The sequence below is a fragment of the Staurois parvus genome, unplaced genomic scaffold (assembly GCF_062004578.1).
Source record: "Staurois parvus isolate SC_StPar_1 unplaced genomic scaffold, SC_StPar_1.0 ptg000172l, whole genome shotgun sequence".
Lineage (NCBI taxonomy): Eukaryota > Metazoa > Chordata > Amphibia > Anura > Ranidae > Staurois > Staurois parvus.
In genome coordinates, this window is record NW_028317968.1 from 10,048,723 (window position 1) to 10,069,798 (window position 21,076).

General features: G+C 41.8%; 1 protein-coding gene across 1 annotated transcript in view; it reads right to left on the bottom strand.

Annotated features, from left to right (window-relative positions):
* The window catches only part of LOC149462635 (uncharacterized), a 460,266-nt gene that overhangs the window by 390,293 nt on the left and 48,897 nt on the right, over nucleotides 1-21,076 (bottom strand). The window contains exon 6 of the mRNA XM_089676647.1: nucleotides 20,641-20,860. Coding sequence (XP_089532773.1) covers nucleotides 20,641-20,860 — 220 coding nt within the window. The remainder of the gene's footprint in view (nucleotides 1-20,640; nucleotides 20,861-21,076) is intronic.

Here is a 21,076-nt window from a genome sequence, read left to right on the forward strand (position 1 = left end):
TCAAGACCCAAATAATGCATGTTCTGAGTCAGTTTCAGTACTGACTTCTGAAGGTTCAGATCCCAGTGCAGCCTTCAAACTGTCTGCGTCACGTTGTCAGCCAGAACCTGTGCTGAATGTTTCCTCAAAAAGACGCTGTCAATATATCGCACAATGGAGATGTCCTAGAGCCATAGCAAGGCAAGCACAGCTGCCAAGGCCTTGGTGAACACTTGGGAGTGGAACATGTGCCAAAATGCAGGCTTACGAACTGGAATTTCTGGGGACCCACAACAAAGTGAAAGAACTGCTGATGGCCTGGAAATATAGAGACATACAAGTAGCATCCTTGATGTCTACAAAGGCCAGAAAGTCTCCCTGATGGATATAAGCTATAACAGACCTGGTTGATTCCATATGAAATATCTGGGTCAGAATGAAGACATTTTGGGCTTTGAGATACAAGAAGGATCCACAGATGCCCTCTTGGGGTTTGGGAACTCTGTACAGGGTGGAGTAGAACCCCTGGAACCACTCCGTCACAAGTACTGGGGTAATAACCCCTTGCTCCAGGAGACCCACAAAGGCTGCATAAAAATCTGCTTTCAACCAGGTTAGAAAATATGAACCAAGCAGGAGGCTGGAAACAGAATTATGTCTTGTAGTCTCTAAAAACCACCTCCCTAACCTACTCATTTGATATGCTGACTGTCCAAATGTTTGAAAAAGCTAACAGATATCCCATACTTTGGAAAGTGGGGTCTACCTCATCCCTGCATGCTGAGGTAGACTTATCCAATAGCTTGAGCTTGGCTTTGGAGGTTGAGGCCTGGGAGTAACAGAAAGGACTCTTCTTTGCCTTCAAGGAGGAATGAGCCTCCCTGAGCTTCTTCTATTGGGAAAAATAGATACTCTTACCCCGGTGACATCCTTGACGAGGGCAGCTCTCACAACCCATTTTTTAAGAAAAGGCAGAGGTCTATTAGCTACTTAGGAGGGATGGATACCTTGTTAGGGTTCTGCTAGTCTCCATAAATGATGACAGGAAACTATGAGTGCACTGAAAGGTCTTGCTGGTGTTAAAAACCCTGAAAGATCCTAGGCTGGGAACAGAGCTAGTAGAAGGTGCAAGATGATCCTCCAGCCTTAAGTGGTGTGAACTGTGTCAAAAACAGCTGATACAGTCTCTTTAAAGTGGTGTTAAACCCAAAGGTGCTAGAGGTCCTTGTCCCAGCAGTGGTTCCAGCAAGCATACATAATTGCAGGGAAGAACAGCTTTGTGAAAATAATCAGTGCAGGAATTAAAATTAAAGGCACTATGCAAATGCGTTGTGTCTTGTTCAAATTTCTTTATTTTATGTGTATTTTGTATATTGGACAGGAAAGCACCTTAAAGTTTATATACCCTCTAACAATTAACTTCTCTTATTTACTCCTTTTTTGCTCTGTTAAATACATAATTGGAAATAGGTTGTTATATCTATTCAATAAGTGCAAAAATACCTTATCAAAATTCAGAGCTGTCTTGTGCACGGTTCCTTTAAGTGAGTCTAAAAAACCCTCCTAGTTGTTATCTTCCCACAAACAAACAAAAAACACAGTCTGTGCTACATGCTAGATAAAAACAAGACCACCAGTAGTGTGACAAAAAAATTGAGCGAATGATGACTGATGAGTATCTGAATATCGTCCCAAGTCTTTGGTAGGAACTGAACCAAAGTCTTCTACAGTTGTGCCTAATTACACCATGCACAAATATACTGAATCTGAGCAAAAGACAAATAAGAAAAAAACAGGGAAGCACACCCCCTGCGCAGTCAAACCTTTAACCACTTGCCGCCAGCACACAGTACTTTTACTGTGGATGGGTGGCAAGGCCAGGCTCAGCAACATAAATATACATTGCTTGGCACATGTGCACTGGCACGCACCAGCGTGTCGATACCATAACAGCTGTGTCCACAGAACACAGTGGATTACGGTTCCCGTACTCGGCCGCATTGAGCTATGCGATCACATGATCACAATGTCAACAAAGCTGTTATGAATTAATTTCATTCATAACAGCTATGATTCCTGTAGTGATGCTGTGATTGACCCACAGCTATCACGTGGTACCTGGGTAAATCACAGCACCCTATACCATGTGATTCATTGTAGCCAATCACAGCATGTCAATAATAAGCACAGCTGTTATGAATGAAATCCATTCATGACAGTTCAAATGATTGCTGTTACAGTGATAATCACTGTAACAGCAATCAAAGTGTAAAAAAAAATAAAATCACTGATCACCCCCTCAAAGTAGTACAGTGTCAGTATGGTGTAGTGACACTGAACTACTCTGATGAAAGTATGTAAAAAAAATAGTAAAAAAAAGAAAAAAAAAGTTTAAAAAATTGGATTTTAAAAAATTATTTATTTATTTTACATAGTGTCACCAGTCAGTATCCCTAATCAACGCCACACCAGTCATATGATGATGCTGTACTGCACTGGTGACAGTATGTGAAAAACAATTTGTGAAAAAAACACATTTTATTTCATTTCTTCAGTTTTCAAAAAATTGTGACAAAAAACTACAACTTCCAAAAACTTGCCATGCCTCTTACGAACTACCTTGGACTGTATACTTTCCAAAAAGGGGTAATTTGGGGGGTATATGTACTGTCCCGGTAGTTTTGGGTGCTTATGAAATGAGATAGGCTGTCCATAGATTAGGACTGATCAATTTTCAAATATATATACCCTAGTCTGAAGACTCTATAACATTACTGAGAATAAATAAAATACACATTTTGACCAAAGAAATGTAGCAGAATACATTTTGGCCTACACATATGAAGAAAAATTATTTATTATAAGATTATTTATTTGCAAAATTCTATAGAAGAAACCAAGAAAAACATGTTTTTTTTTCAAAATTTTTGGTAATTATATAGCAATAACTTAAAAAAACTGTGGTTTTTAATTACTACTAAAAAAGCTCTATTTGATAAAAATTTCATTTGGGTATAGTGTTACATGACCTAACCATTGCCAGTTAAATTAGCACAGTACTGAACTGTAAAAAATGCCCTGGTCATGAAGGGGGTAAAACCTTCCAGAGGTCAAGAAATTAAAGATCAGATTATTAAAAATCAACAATGGCTGCACTCACATATTTCATAAACTAAAATTGCCATGAATGCAGCCCCAACCAGTTGTACAACTGCTCACATCATGGCCAGTGATGTCTGGTGGTTACTCAACAAATTTGAATTCCTCACTACAGGCTGATGGACTGAAGGGTGACAAAAAACGGAAAATTTCCTATCAAACACTTAAATAATTTTCCTTTCCTGATGGACTCCATGGCAGCATACGTATGGGTTAGTCCCACCCTCTCTTCTCCTATAGGATCCCATTCCCATAAATCTTTGCTCCTTGCCAGAGGCCATGTTCCATAACTAGCCTACTCATGGCATTGGAGGGTACTCCTGCTGCCATGGAGTCCATCAGGAAAGGAAAATTATGGTAATTATTTGATAGGAAATTTTCTGTTTTTCTGACAGGACAGGACAACCTACAGGACTCTCAAACCAAAATTAACAGAGGATAAGGAAGCAGGCTCTACACAGCAATGAGCCATAAAAGTGTTGATCGAGGAGCATGAGGCCACTCTGCAGATCATCTTAGGGGCGACATGCTGGGAAGCCGCCCAGGACGTAGCCACACTTCTGGTTGAGTGTGCGGTCACCACCTACGGAGGCACCAAGCCCTTAGCTCTGTAGGACATTTGATGGTCTAGACGATACAGGCCTTGATTGGCCTAAGAGACGCCCGGTCTCCTTTATTCTTCCCATGGAAAAGGATGAATAGACGGTCCAACCTGCGGAAGGATGTTGTGACCCGCAAGTATAGCCTTAAGGCCTCACCTACGTCCAGGGGCTGAGCTTCATCGACTCCCAAGGCTCCAGATGTTGGCAGGACAATCTCTTGGTTCTCATGGAAGACCGAGGTCACTTTAGGATTAGAGCCTAGCATAGGGATGAGGACCGCTTGATCCAGGTAGAATGTCAAAACTAGCTCTTTACAGCCAATGTTCCTGATTTTGGAGACTCTTTTTGCTGATGTAACTGCCACCAGAAAGGCAGCCTTGATGGAGAGCTCCCTCACTATGGGAGGCTCAGCTGATTCTGGCATGCCTCCAAAGAAGAGACTATTATTATTATTATAGGATTATTGACAATCTTTCCCACTATTCCAATGTTTTATTGCTGTCAGCAATGTTTTCGAGATGTGAACTCATCCAGCTGGCTAATGAAGCTTCATTAAGCATCCTTCCCTCCCCCCCCCCTTTTTTTCCCCCTTTATTGTTATATGTCAAATGATAAAATGTTTTATAATCTTGAACATGCCACTTTGACACAATTAAGCCCAAAAGGTTTTTATTATGGTAGTATTTAGGTTTTAATCACACTTTGTTCCTGTCCTTATAATGTTCTTTATATTTCAACTGCAATCCGATCCTGTTATGAGACGAGCCGGCCACTCCTGATTATCCACTTGATTATCCCCCTGGTTACTAAGCCGGCCCCTTCTGCCGTGCAGGTCTCCTATAGAAAAAAAGTTCCCCCCCTCCGTCTCTCCACATCGTGGTGACGTCAATCGGGACGCTGGGACATCGGATACACGTGGTCCCTGCACTGACAGGCATTCTACTCTCCACTGCTTCCCTCTGAGCGGACAGGCCGTCCATCTTGGAAACTGGCTTCTTAAAGCCACAGGCTGGTTATCTATATTTTACCATATGAATTATTAAAGGCACACCTCCATATAAGGTGTATTACTTTTATCACAAAACTACACAGCGCCTGGCTCCTGTTCATACTTTCCACAAACCGATGTGTTTTTACCATGGCAGCAGTGAGTTTTTTCCCCACTAATCACAGTTGACATATACCATTCACCTATTTCCTTTGGGACACATCTGTGCGCTTTTATCCAGACCATGACTTCAGAAGGACAGCCTAAGGCCTCCAACCTCCCCCTTTCAAGAATCAGACCATTAGATGAAGCCAGGCTGGGCAAGGGTGAAGAATGGTCCCCTGCGACAGCAGGTCTGGCCTGAGAGGAACCGGATCCCGAAAGCTGAGCAGCACCAGTAAGGGAAACCATGGTCTGTTCAGCCAGTATGGAATTACAGCCACTACCTCCATCGTTTCTGCTCTGAGCCTCCGAAGAAACCTGAAGATGACAGGGACCGGAGGAAACACATAGGCCATGTGAAAAAACTCCACTGATTCGTCAAAGCATCTACCCCGAAGGCCTGGGGACAGTGATTCCTGGTGTAGAATATCCTCAGTTTGCTGTTGCACGGGGAGGTAAACAGGTCAACTTCCAGACTGATGCCGAGGGTCAGTATCCACTTGAAAACTTCTGTAACCACTCGTTGTTGTCAAATTGAACCCTGGAAAGAAAGTCTGCTTGCGAGTTCTGGACTCCAGGGATGTATACTGCCGATATGTTGGACAGGTTTCTCTGAGGCCAAGCCATGATTGGCTCTACCTCTCACAAGAGGGACAGGCTGTGGGTCTCTCCTTGTCTCCTTATGCTGGAAGGCCTGTAGGGCACAGAGCGCCGCTCATAATTCCAGGACAATTGACCCCAACCTGTGGGAGGGAAAGCTCCATCTGCCCTGAGCTATCTCTGATTGGCAGAGAGCACCCCATCTCGAGTTGCTGGTATCCATAGTGATTGTGACCCAGGAGATGGGGGCAATCAAATGACAATTTAGCAGGTTCTTCTTCTGCAGCCACCAAGGAAGGCTCTCCTTCATAGAGGGAGATATATAAATGACCTGGCCCATGCTGCCTGGAATCCACTGTTGAATGAAGCCCTTCTGGAAGGGTTGCATTCTCCACTGTGCCCACTTCACCATCGGCGCTGTGGACACCATGGTGCCAATGATCTTCAGGCATTGGAGGGCCCAAAGGTGTGAGGGAAACACGGCAGGTAGTATTTGGCTCTGGATCACAGGAATCTTCTCCATGGGCAGGGAGATGGTGGCGCCGATCGTGTCGAAATGAACCCCGAGGAATATTAGAGACTGCGTGGGCTCCAACTGGCTCTTCTCCAAATTCAGCAACCACCTGAACTCAAAAATGATGTGGGCCCTGTGCTATAGTAGCTGTATTCTGTCCTGGGCTACTAGGAGCAGGTCATCTAGGTAGTGGTGCAGGCGAATGCCTCAGGTTCTGATCAGGGCCACGACCGCCAACAAGACTTTTGAAAACACCTGATGCGACATCGAAAGCGTAAAGGGGAGACACACAAACTGGAGAGGCCGATGGTCCACAGCGAACCGGACGAATCTCTGAAAATCTCTTGCAATGAGCACATGAAAGTAGGCATCCTTCAGACCTATAGGTAGGAGCCAGTCGCCTGGCTGAATTGCTTGTTGAATTGTGAACAGCATCTCCATCTTGAATTTTGACTTCCTGACAAATGAATTTACAGTTGTGCTCAAAAGTTTGCATACCCTGACAGAAATTGTGAAATTTTGGCATTGATATTGAAAATATGACTGATCATGCCAAAAAATGCTCTTTTATTATAGCATGATGATCATATGAAGCCATTTATTATCAAATAGTTGTTAGGCTCCTTTTTAAATCATAATGATAACAGAAATCACCCAAATGGCCATGATCAAAAGTTTACATAACCTGGAATGTTTGGCCTTGGTACAGACACACAAGATGACACACAGGGTTAAAATGCCAATTAGAGGTTAATGTCCCACATCTGATGCTTTTTAAATTGCAATTAGTGTCAGTGTATAAGTAGTCAATGAGTTTGTTAGCTCTTACGTGGAAGCACTGACTAGGCTAGATACTGAGCCATGGAGATCAGAAAAGAACTGTCAAAAGTCCTGCGTAACAAGATAATGGAACCTTATAAAGATGGAAAAGGACATAAAAAGATATTCGAAGCTATGAATATGCCAATCAGTACCATTAAATCACATATTAGGAAGTGGAAAGTTCGGGGATCTTGATACCAAGCAAAGGTCAGGTAGACCAAGAAAGATTGCAGCCACATCTGCCAAAAGAATTGTTTGGGATTCAAAGAAAACCAGTCCCAATTTCTTTCAGGGACTCTGATCAAAGCCTCTACCTGTTGGTTGGCGCTTTCTCTCTCTCGGTCGCCTGTGCAAAACCCGTGGGGGATCAAGGGGATAAAGCTGTCCATCCGTACATACTGAGCAGGGGCTGGCCACAAGGAGGTGGTGACACATCCATGCCGGGTCAGCTGCAAAGGCAACTGAGCTGTAAAAAAAAATGACATGCAAAATGCCAGCACACCACCAGGGGGGCAAGAGGGACAAATACTGACCTTCCTTCACAGTGAACCACATTGCTTGGGTAAGCTGCTGCATTCAGCCTGCAGGATTTCCCAAAGAAAACAGCTATGACAGCTGTTTAAATTTACTGTCACAGCTGTGACGTCACCGCCGCTGTACTGCGAATGCGCTGGACCCCAGGACGCCTGCGCGCATGCACGAGCACCGCCATCTTGCCATACTGTGCGCGTGCGAAGCCAAGTCTCATTCTGAGACTGACTCCCACATGCGCAGCAGTACACCGGAGACCACTCCGGACCAGGAAGCAGCGGTCTGGGGCACAGCATTGCGCTCCAGGCACCCGCTAGCAGCAGGGAAAGAAAAAAAAGACAATAAGGAGCACAAAATGAGACCTGAACATGGGCAAGGGCACTGCTTACCAGCCCGGCACAGCCATGGCTGCCTGACTTGGAGACCACCTCGTCCGATTGGGGCTCTACATGGTCACTCACTATTAGCAGGCTATCCTGCCCAAGTGCCACTCGCCCGCCATTGGCAGACCTTATCTCTTCCAGGCAAAGACTCCTGCTTGCCAATTTGCACCCCACTATTAGCTGGGGAACATTGGAATTTCATGAGGGGATGCTTACTTCCCTAATGGCTGGCTGTCCATCCAGAATCGCTCTCAAGGTTGGATGCAGTCCCTGTACTCCTCTAACAGCAGTTTGACCAGGAAGCCCCGCTGCTGGTCCTTGGGGTAGCATCAGGCCATGGTAAAGTACTGCCGGATTTGGGGTGTTACATCAGTGGTCAGGGTTCCTCGACGGCTGTTAGTAGGGGTAAACTCCTTCCATGGAGGCTGCTGGGGATGATTAGTATGTGCGGGCCAGCGTGAAGCGCATGCTGTGGCCAGCTCTGAGCATGCGAGGGACTGCTTGGCCAAACAGGAGAGGGAAGGCAGGGCCAGGCTTAAGGGAGCCAAAATTTGAAGATGCTTCTGGCTGAAGCATCTGCTGCTATGTGATTGTGTGCTCCTGCAGCCTGCCTGTGTCTGCTATTCCCTCTCTCACCTTCGGGTATTCTCTGCACCTGCAAGGCTGTGCTCCTGTGATTCTATCTGCTGTATGGGTCTCTTTCATGCTCTTGGTTTTTTGATTTTTTTTTTTTCACAGCAGTGATAACATGCCTTCCCCCTCTAAAGACCAGTGCTCTCATAGAAGGTAAGTTAGATGTTGCCAGATGCGAATATTCTTTTTGTTGGTTTTCAAATCAATTAGTAAATTTTTCTTTTTGTCTGTGCTGCCGCAGCTCCTCGGGCCTTGGTCATGATCCTTCCCAACGATTAGAAGGAAGAAGCTCAGAAAGGAGTAGGAGACGGTCATTAGCAAGGGAGGACCGACATTCCTGGAGAAGGGCAGAGGCTTTGTGTTCCTGTTCAGCCTCCAGGGGTCAGTGCTCCCCATCACGATACGGCAGAGATTTGCATCATGATCAGCCCAGACCAGGAGAGCCATGCCAGGCAAGACGGCTTGTGAGACTTGCTTCAAAGAAGCAACCAAACACCAAGAACCCGATAAGGCGGAGATGGTATCACTAATGAAGCAGGCATTTGAGGACATGCTAAAGGAGTTTGTGCCACAGGCTTCAGCCACTCCAGTTATATCCACCTTGTGCTCCTTGTCTCTGTAGATGCCACCAGCTAGTCAGTTGATTCCAGAGGCCCAGGAACCTTCGTCCTCAGACACTGTTTCCTCGGAGGAGGATGAGGGCCGTTATGACGGTTTTAATTTTGCCTTGGTCTAGACTTTTGTGAAAGAGATAAGGTAGGCTCTGCTTTGGAAAGACGCCAGGGAAGAACCGTAGAAGAAGCAGAGGAAGTTTTTCATGAACATGAAAAAGGAGGGAGTGAATTTCCCATTCTTGGAAGAAATTCAGGACATAATTACTGATGAGTGGAATCAAGCGGATAAGAGAATTACTTTTAAGAATTGGTTCGCAAACCTATACCCCTTCAAGTCTGAGAATATTAAGAGTCTGGAGGAGCCTCTGGTGGTGGACACAGCACTTATGCACCTCGCTAGACACGCTAGATGACACAGTAACATTCAGGGACGTGTTGGATAGAAGAATGGATGTGGATCTTAAAAAGATCTACACACTTGCTGGTGGGACGTGTAGACTTTCTATGGCTTTGGTGGGTATTTCAAAGGCCAAGGAGTCCTGGGTCCAGAAGTCAGAAGTGGCAAAAGGAAGTGACCTGAGCAAAGCCGAGGTCTTAGCCTACTTTGCAAATTTGAAGCTAAGGGCTTCTTTTATGGTGGAAGCATCCATTGACCTAATTAAGATGTTGGCCAGGATCATACTTAATGCAGTAACAGCCAGAGAAGCCCTATGGCTGAGGCCCTGGGTGGCGGACCCAGCCTCCAAACAAGGATGGTGTAAGATACTATTTGAAGGGCAGTCCCTGTTTTGAAATAAATTAGACACTGCCATCGCAAAAGCCACAGGGGGGAAGTTGGGGTTTATTCCCCAGGATCAGAGACTGCTTTGCAGAAGAGGGGCAACATACAAAAATTCGCCAAGGCCCAGAGGTAGAAAGGCTAAATTTTACAGGCAAGGGAGATAATTTTGTCGTCAATGATCTAACACTGCTGCAAACCGCAACTCGAAGAGACCAACTTCGTCTCTGGGACAGGAGTCCCAGAAGTCTTTTTGACTATCTGCCGACTCACACTTGTCATGTGGGAGCCAGATTATTCAAGTTCTGTCAGGTGTGGGCACAAAAGGTAAAGGAACCTTGGGTAATTTCCACCATCCAGTTTCGCCATGCTTAGACATTCCTGTGGCACCCCCACAGAATCTTTGTCCCGACAAAATTACCTTTGGCAAAAGTAAAGCAGGATATTTTATGGGAATACATAGAAACCCTCCTGAATCAGGAGGTGATTGTTGCAATACCCCAGCAAGAGCGTTTTTCTGGAATCTACTCGCCTTGATTTCTAGTGCAGAAAAAGTCAGGAGCATGGAGACCGGTGATAGACCGCAGGAGGCTCAACATGTATATCAAGAAAGACCTATTCAAAATGGAATCTCTCCAGACAATTCTGAAAATCATTCAGCCAGGGGATTATCTTCTATCAGTGGACCTCAAGGACGTGTATTTCCATGTACCGGTAGTCACAGTCTGCCAGAAATGTTTACGGAGATATTACACTCCCGATGCTCCATTCGGAAAATTCCCAGGACCCAAGTCCACTGGATGTTGGGCATTCATTGAGAGACGCTACTGCCAAGCTCATGAAATCAGATCATCTTCTCACTATCCCTAATGGTGCATGTAAAGGCTCAAAAGCTTCTAGTAGAGTAATTGCTACATGGCTTGTCAAGACCATCTCTTTAGCTTACAGAACGAGAGGCTTGCCTGTGCCTCAGGGAGTCACAGCACATTCCACTAGAGGGGTTTCAACCTCTTGGACAGCAGTGGGCCGGCTTTCCCCAGAAACAATCTGCAAAGTGGCTACATGTTCTTCTGTTCATACCTTCATGACTCATTATTGTATAGAACCAGCGGCTTTGACTACTGCTGATTTTGGCAGGGGTGTCTTGGCCTCTGCTTCCAGTCAAAATTGAGTCAGTTTAGCATTACCCTCCCATGTGTGGCTAGTTAAATCGCAGCTGTGCTGACATGGAGCCGTCAGGAAAACAGAAAATTTAATTCAAATACTTACCATAATTTTCCTTTCCTGATGAGCTCCATGGCAGCACAAATCCAACCCAGTTTGGTAGTACAAGTTATGGAACGCCTAGGCTGAGGTGGGCCATAAATGTACTGAGTTACATCCTGATCAGGCAAGGGGTGGATATGGCCTCCCCCAGCTCTGCTGCCGTGGAGCTCATCAGGAAAGGAAAATTATTGTAAGTATTTGAATTCAATTTTCCAATTTTCTTCTGACAGTAATGGCATTGGCCTGTGACTCTTCAGGTCTAGTATAGTCCATGAAGGACATAAGAAACTTAGGGTCTGATAGAGTCTTAGTGGCTGAAGACTCAGAGGCTGCTAATGCCCTTATATAGATTCTCTAGGGAAAGATGTGTAAATAGGCTTATGTCTTGAAAAAAATTAATTTGCAATTTTGGCCTATAAATCCCTGCATAAAGTCCTCCCAAGATAGAGTAGAGATGTGAAGGAGACCACACCTGACAGAGCTAGGGAGGACTCCCAAAATGGCATAGACTTAAATAGAGGGCAAAATTTCAGGCTGTCAGTGTCAGGTCCTGTAGGAAGTTCACTACAAGTAGCACCAGAAGTGTTAGTGGATCATGATCTGAAGGCACCTAGGGCAGCAGGACTGGTCCCCATGGGGTTGATTTACTCAAACTGGAGAGTAAAAAATCTGGTGCAGCTGTGCATAGAAACCAATCAGATTCCTTTTTTTCCTCAAAGCTTAATTGAACAAGCTGAAATTAGAAGCTGATTGGCTACAGATTTTGCACTCTCCAGTATTAGTAAAGCAACCCCCATGTGTCTGGGATTTGACATGTAGCACTGCAAATCAAGGGGTTTTCAGGCATGTCCAGGAAACTTAATTAACCTGAAGATTAAAAACATGAATACAAAATATTCAACTGCAATACTTTAAGTATATTTTCTGCATGTAGAGAAAAATACCTGTTGATCCTTTTAGAAATCTTGTGACCTTCTAATTTTCTCTGTACTGACCTGAATTCTCAAACAATGTCTACAGATTTATTTGCTCTCTAATGTGATCTACAAAGTACTTCCCCTCTGTGTAATACAGAAGAGGAGAGTGGGAAGTTTTTGTAGTCTAAATCAGGACAGCAGTCTAGGGTAATAATGCTGCCCATCCATTGTTACACTGCAGTAAGTGTTGTCACTATAATACAAGAACTGTGTTATTGGAAAACTCAACAGGTGAAACTGAAGCATCAAAAAACCTGTTATAAGGAAAGTAATGCAGCCAACACTTTTAAAGACTGGCAAGCTGCAATATAATACATTTTTTGTTTTTGGGTTTAGATACACATTTACATATACGCTCTAAGGCATGCTATAATATAATGCACAAATCATGTCTGTGTTCAGGCAATATTTAGCTGGGAGGGTGGGAAGTGTGTCCTTACTGCTGGAAATGCTTTTAGTATGTGTTTTCTAATTAGAATAAAACAAAACGTTATACATGGCCCATTTTACAGAAGTCTAAAATGTGAGCAAAAATCCAAAGGTAAAATTTCTTTTTTTTTTTTTCAAGTAGCTGCAAAATTGCCAAGCATGTCATAACTAAGCAATTACATACAAATGAACAATAATAATGAAACAAAAATAATGATTTTTATGTGACTATGTGCAAAGGTCAGCCTGCATTAGCTTTAAATGTAGACATTATAACAACTAGAGATTATTTTATCATGAGATGCTCTGAGAGATTATTGCATGTGTCATCTGTGTGGATTCATTTCTTGGCCATAAATGGAATACTACTGTTGCAGCAAAAAGTAAAATAACAATAGCCTTCACAGATTATTACTAGTTCATATTGGTACGAAGGCAATACTCCTTCAAAGTACATGTATATACATGCTTTCTGTTATTGTTCTTTGCTAAGGTAAATCAGCCATACCCTGAGAATACTGTTCTTCTTGGAAAACCTGTCTATAGACTCAGAGATGTTCCTTAGAAGTAGCTAATCAGATTCAGCAGATGTTGAAATTGTATTCCTGGAAATAATGTTCCCCTGGGAATGACAAAAGACTAGCTGGCAACATTTCAGTGCAGCGAAAAAAGGAAAAGATACAGTATCTTCTGCAATTTACATGACTTGCTACACAGGAAAGAATTGCATTGCTGCTCAAACATCTTTCTTTTCACAAAAGGTCAAAATCATTTGGGTAATTTTTTTTCTGATCCAAGTTTTATCTTTGGTTTTAAATCTATCTCACAAATGTCTATTATTTATTATTTATTACAACGGCTGGTATTTAATTCATAATTCACACACAAGCTGATTTACTACTAAGTGTGCTTGATATATCACTTTTGAATTTGGAATGTAATTTTAACAGCCATAGGCATCTCTAACAGTTAAAGTGGTATTAAACCCAAAAGCAAACGTATTATATTGTAAGATACCAATTCTTAGATGTGATGGCTGAATTTGTTTTTTAAAGCTTTCTTTCTTTTATTTTCACTTGGTGATCTGGCCAGTAAGTCTGTAGTTTTTCAACAGAGCAAGCTGTCCTGCAGATGTAACAGTTAAGAAACCAAAAGAAAAAAAAAACGTTGCTGTAACTGTGTAACTGCAGTGTGAGCTGGAGTTTGGCTTAAATTTGTATAGTGTATCTAAATCTTCTAGTGCTTCTAGTGCTCCCGCTAGACTGACAATGCTGCTGTTCAGAGATGCCCCAGTGCTCCTTCATTCAGAGTGGAGGCACTTGAATACCAGAGGTATATTGCTGGCCAGATCAACAGGCAAAAACAGAGGTGAAAAAAGACTAAAAAATAAAACAAATGCAGCCACTGCATCTAAGGATTGGTAAACTATATTAAATTTTGTTTTTGGGTTCAATACTGCTGGTTTAATACCTGAGAGGCTGGAGAAAGGGGGTGTACAATCCAAACGCACACGTTCCTGCGTTAAAAATGGCTGTATATATAAGTGGGAGCTGCAGCGATTGGCTGCAACCGAACAGAATCAGCAAGGGAGAATGTCACTAGCACACCAAGGATCACCAGTATGGGTCCAAAAATTTAAATGATTGATCACATAGTCACAGCAAGGCAACATTTCAGAGTCTCGCAGGAACCCTTACTCTGAAAACAGCATTTCTCGTGGTCACATGCCTAATGAAAGGGTCATGGGAGACTTTGAAACGTTACCTTGCTGTAACTATATGATCGTTCATTAAAACTTTTGGACCCATATTGGTGATCCTTGGTGTGATGGTGACATTCTCCCTTGCTTGAGAAAGGGGGACATGTCCCCAAAACATGTAGCCACAACCACCCGATAGTAGGAGCAACTTGTGTGAGCCCTGTAATAGCAGGCTCTGATGTGCAGCTGAGCCCTGTGGGAAGCTGACTTTTTTGTCTCCCTGTAGCCCATCAGCCTGCAGTGAGAAATTAAAACTTCATGTTGAGTAACCACCAGACATCAGTGACCATGATGTGAGCGGTTCTACAGCTTCAGCAAAAGGCTGCATTCACAGCACTTTTAGTTTATGAAATACATGAGTGCAACCATTGATTTGAATACTTTGATCATTAAAGGTTTAGCTGAGCAAGGTGTGTGCTTCACCATTTTTCCTCTTGTTTGTCTTTTGCTCAGATTCAATGCATTTCCTTGTGCATGGTAGAAATCAATCACAGCTGCTTGAAAACTTTGCTTCATTTCCTACCAAAGACTTGGGACGATATTCAGATACTCACCAATCATCAATTGTTAAATTTTTTGTCACATTACTGGTGGTCTTGTCTTTGTCCAGCATGTAGCACAGACAGTGTTACTTTTTTGTTTGTTGCAAGATAAGAGCTAGGAGTAGAAGGGCTTATTAGACTCACTCAATCTTCTCCTGAAGAAGTGAGATTATTTTCATGAAACGTGTCGAGCCAAAGGATATACCCATTATTATGTTTTGTTAAATACTTGGAAAAATGGAATTTATATTTGTATTATATAAACCATATATTCACCGCACAAATGAGATATGAAAATAAAAAAAATCTAACAGCTGAAAAAATGCATAATAAATCACTCACCTAAGTCAATAAATGAGTGCATAGAATGTGTAAGCATGCTGCCCTAATAGTGAATAATGCAATAATCGCCTCATGAAACAATGATGAATAAATGCAGCGCAAAAAAAAAATATATATATGTATGTATACACTTTCAGAGTGAAAATATGAGTATACACAAATATTTAAATCATTTGACATAAGTCCATCAACGGAAAAATGAAAATTGTGATGAACTGCAAAGTCCTTAGTGATCCACCAAAATCACCAAGTGAACAACATAATAATTGATTGAGTAAAGTGCACTCAGATATCACCACGTGCTCCAGAGGAAAACCTCCCCCAATTCAGTAGCACCCATCCAAACCTGATAGGCAATAGCACTTGTGGTGAGTGTCAGCGTAGTACAGATCATCAATCAACAAGCCCTTCATCAATTAGAGACAATAAGATGGTGGGACATTCTCCAAACTATTACACTCCGTAATCACGGAAAGATGTAAAAGGAAACTCATAGCGTGAATCCATTAAAAACCATTTATTGGATAGAAAGTATTGCAATCACATGAAATAAATGAAAGCATGCCAAAATATCAACAATAACCGTTAAGGGTATCTGTATATCACATGAAGTGAGCGTCACACCCGATGCTCCTCGCTGCACGTGAGCGATACGTCACTTCCAGCGCAGGATGTAAGGTGGATGCCTCATTACAGAATACATCGTAGGGCCACGCCAGATGGTTGATGAAGGGCTTGTTGATGATCTGTACTACGCTGACACTCATCATAAACGCTATTGCCTATCAGGTTGGATGGGCCACAATATCTGGTGAGTGCTACTGAATTGGGGGAGGTTTTCATCTGGAGCACATGGTGATATCTGAGTGCACTTTACTCAACCAATTATTGTTATGTTGTTCACTTGGTGATTTTGTTGCATCAATAAGCACTTTGCACTTCATCACAATTTTCATTTTTCAGTTGATGGACTTATGTCAAATTATATATATATATATATATATATATATATATTTTAATCTAATTTTTTTTTTGCGCTGCTTTTATTCATCATTGTTTCATGAGGTGATTATATTTGTATTATCATGTGAATATCATATAGATTGTATACCAATATGTGGTAGTGTTTACAAATCAGCTTGCCTTTTTATAAATTGCTTTATTTATGGGAAAAAGATTTTCATCTATTGTGATATAAAAAAAATTTTATGCACAAGTACCTCATTTAAAGTCCCACCAAATATGTTCTTGTTCTTTGTCTAAATAAGAGTTTATTGTTAGAGGTTATACAAACTTCAAGCGTGCTTTCCTAGCCAACATAAAAAAATGCACGTAAAATAAAGAATTTTCAACAAGAAACAACTTATTTGCATAGTGCCTTTAAAGGATAAGTTCACATTTGGGATCATGTTACATGTTCCATCCGTTTTTAGGGTGGAACATATAACATGTTCCCAATGCTGCAGCCGCCACCTGCTGCTCCCCCTCCCTCTGACAGAAGTACGGGGAGCAGTTCCCCTTACTATCTGTCAGAATTGAAAACAGCGCAGCCGTGTGCGGCTCCGCCCACACAGCCACATCATTCATTCAGAGAATACCGTGAATAAATGCTCTACAAGTCCCAACAGCCCTAGCGGCTGTCAGATTGCAGTTTTCAATGAACTATCACGGCACTGTGGAGCATCGTGGTAGTTCATTGAATCTTCCTGTTAGTACTGTGTATCTGATTGTTTGTACATCCCATACGGGCAAGCAGATATTCTGACAGATCTGCAGGAAACCTGAATGGCACCAGAAATGCAGTGCATTAGAGGCTCCTGCAGACAAGAATAATAAATGTACAATTTTAAACCTGCAAAAAAATGTGCATTTATTATTTTTGTGCAAAAAGTGAACTTATCCTTTAATTTTAATTCCTGCACAGATTATTTGCACAGGGCTGTTTTGCTCTGCAATTCTACATACTTGCTGGAACCATTACTAAGACAATGGCCACTAGCACCCAAGGCATAGAAACCACCATTTATTGTACATCTGGGTTCATATATTTCCCAGGGCATTCCTTTCCCTACTTTTATTACAGGACACTGTAACAACGCATCAGCTCAGGCCAGGCCAAAGTTGTCGTTCTGAGAGAAATAGTCAGCTGGAGTGTGGGACATATATAGAACTGAGCCCAGAAGGCTAAGGAGGGTGGGTTAGTGAACTTTTATGAATATACACTTATTCTCGAAATCAATGTCAATCAATGATTGGAGTTTTTTTTAACATCATAAGCCTTGTATGAAACAGGAAACAAAGTACTGTTTTGGCTTACTGTTCACATACAGGTGTCTGGGTTGAAAAAATTTTTTTTAAAAAGACTTATTTGCATTTCTTTCTTTGGGAGCATTCCACGAAATCTACCTAGTTACATTTGGTAGTCTAGTAAGGTAATCAAACATCATAAGGAATAATCATGATCCTAAAGTTATTGAATCAATGGAACACAAATGGGATCTCTACCGTCACAACTTTAAAGCGGAGTTCCAACCAAATGTGGAAGCTCCGTTTGCCTCCTCCCCCCTTCACTGCCATATTTGGCACCTTTTGGGGGGAGCGGGTATCTGGTTTTGACAGGTACCCGCTCCCACTCCCACCTCAGTTCGCCATGGTGAAGTGAGCCAGAAGTTCAGCCCCTTCCTTCCTCCTGCAGTCTCCAGGGATGTCTCACAGGTCCCAGAAGACTTCCGGACAAATCAGGATGCGTAGTGCGATTCGCGCATGCGCAGTGGGCACCTGGCTGTGAAGCCGCAAGCTTTTGCAGCCTGGTTCCCACAGTTGAGATGCCGGCGCCATGGAGAGAAAAAGGATAGAATGGAAGGCATGGGTGAGTACATCACTGGACCCTGGGACAGGTAAGTGTGTGTTTATTAAAAGTCAGCAGCTACAGTTTTAGTAGCTGCTGACGTTTAATAAGCACAAAAATGTCTAGAACTCTGCTTTAAGAAAGACTGTGTTCTCAGGGGTCTACAATCCTTTCTGCTGCTTAACATTATTCCAAATGCAGAAGCTCTGATTAGCAGAATTATTTGGAAGCACTGCAATAATTGGAAAGTTTTTGTCATTTGTAAAACAACATCTGGAAGGACAATTGCTCAAAGATCATAACATGAACAGGTTGTTTTTTCATAATGCTCTCAAAAGATATATACGATAATACAATGTACTAAATGCTTGAATCTGCCTTCATAATCACCCTCTTAAAGTCCTCTGTAGAATAGTACTTTCAGCCAATCAAACTGTGCTACATATGGACCTTATCAAACTGCTGGTTGTCCAGCATTTAACATATTTTAGGCATGTTATTTATCTGTAAAAGTCTACTTTTTGTAGGCATCCAAATGTCCTGAGACTGCTGCTTGGTGTCGCCATCTGTGATGGCTGTGATGGAGGTGACAGGTGGAGGAGCAGGGCCAGCACAGAGAGTAATTACACACACCAAGAAGAGGGGAGGGTATGACATGTATGGAGGAAGGGGGCTAGAGAACTAACTCTCTCTGGAGTACTCAAATTTGTTAGCAAGTTCAGAGGCTGTGTCTTATGTTATGCCAGCTATAGGTTTGGTGATTTTTTTCAGACCTAGGCTGACCATAGATGAAGAAAATTTCTTTCCAGTAACCACGGTTGATAGGGGAACCCCTCCCACAGAGCCATTGTGTTCTCCCAGAGGGGACAGGCGAAGTCGTCCCATCTGGGAGAACACAATGATTATTGCTAGCAGCTATAACAGTTGCTAGCAATAATCGCATGTAAAATCCAGCAGGCTTGTTGTGTCCAAGTTTATCGATCAGTACATCCAGTCTGCCCATACATGGCTTGAACCAAGATTCAAACCGTCTACGGTCGGCTTTATATATAAAAAACCTGTTGTTTATAGGAGTAAACATCAATCTTCTTGTGAGAACATTTCTCAGACACGTCATTGGAAGTAACACAAAAAATGGCCTGGTCAGGAAGGGGGGTAAATCCTCAGGAGGGCAAGTGGTTAAACACTTCATCCAGGCTACATCAAGTAAACAATAGCTTGAAGTTTGGGCATATTTGATCTGTGGCATATATGATACTACAGTGCCATCTAGAGTTAGAAAATACTTCTCTCATAGCAACTAATGTAGAAAGGAAGCGGTAAAGGGATACACCCATGTAGGAATGGCTACCCACATTTTCTAAATAAAAGGCCAGCAGCATAAGCTGCAAGTGAGGCTCCATAGCAACTAGAAGAACTAAGAAAGAAAGTCTGTGCCAGAGGGGACTTCACAAGAGCAAAGGAGGAACTTCACCTAGGGATGATGCTAAATCTACCCTATGAGAGTGCCCAGTCTCCGGAAACAATCCCTTGAGTAGAGCCTGGAGTCCTGTTTGTTATGGAAATCATGAACTATAACCCAAGCTAAGTAACTTTTTAGTGTATCCCTATTGTATACTTTCCATTGTCAATGCTCATTAGTTAGGAAGGTTAGGTAGCGTGTACATGTGTGTTGTTTGCATATTTACAATACTCTGTATGTCTTGTTCTGTTTTGCTACAATGGTAAGTAGTTTGTATGTACAGCATTTTTGTTTAGTAAAGCAGTTTATAATAGTACTGGGGATTCTGTTTCCTTGCTTGCAAAGTAACCTAAAGGATGTGAAGCAAAACAGAGGAACATTGCAAGTTAACAAAACATTGGAAGAAAAAATAGGTATTTAAAATATTAGATTTTTCAGTGTTTTCACCTACAATATTTTTGAACAGAGTAAAATGAGGTCACCAAGTTGGTTGTGCTGTCTGAAATCGATTTTAGGCCAGACTAAACAAAATTACAAATCTTTTGCAGGTAAACAGCTTCAATAAAGGTGTTTGTAATGTTGGGAAGTGTAATGGATTTGGACTAATTTTATTTATTCTTTTTAGTTTAAAGGTCTATGCATGTTTAAATGGTTTAAATTGTTTTTATATTATTATTTTCTGACCATATGAAATACGGAAATTAGGTACAAACTGCTGTATATTACCTGTTTACCTATAGTTCCTATAGTAAGTCTTGATATTTGTCCTGACCTAATTGTTTTTTCCTTTCTCCACTCTGCTTTCTTTCTTTCTTCCTCCTTTTTTGGTCCCCTGTGCCTCCCGGCCTGACTTTTTCTCTATTTTAGTTTCTCTTTTTCACCTATGACAAGATTAATTAGACGTGGTATTGTACTAGCATTGTTTGTGATGTTTTAATAATCTTTTTGGAGTATTACACTCTTCGATTTTTGTGTCCCTCTCATGGTTCACCGTTTCTGTGATGTCTTATATTTCTTTTTGTGGTACTGTTACCTTGAAAGGATATGACATGACACATATATCTTGATACCTGCCCGACTATGATTTGTTTCCACTTGATTACCGACTGTTTATAATGCTTTCTGAAAATGAGTAATATATATTTGCCTATAAAGTTCTGCTACAGAAATACTACAATACATTTGGTAAAATATAATACAAAAATATTGGATATGAACTGTGAAAGAAAATGAAAGAAAACAAAGCTTACTCAATTTGTTCCCCTTTTAAATTTTTTTCAGATCTTAGAAGTTTATCCAGCCATATAAACTGTCGTAGAGGTTTAGGAAGTAGGTGTCCTTTGAGTCTCTTACATATTGTTGTAATGGTACTTGAGTTTGATTTAATGATGGTACACAGTGCATTTCCCAGTGTTTCACTTGCAGAACAGCTTAAAGGTGGTGGGGTCTTTTGATGTGCTTCTGCAATTCCTTCAAAATAATAAATCGAATCACATTTACATTACAGTCGTGTGGTGATTGAATAAAATTACTTAAATGCCACCTTATTTTGCTATAAATTTCCATTAATTTTAATTAATTTAGCAGTTATAACATTCTACACATTCAGAGTATAGAAAATAAAGTTCAAGGAGCATACTATTAATGACATAACTGGACTCTATTATGCCTCCCCAAACTTTCAGA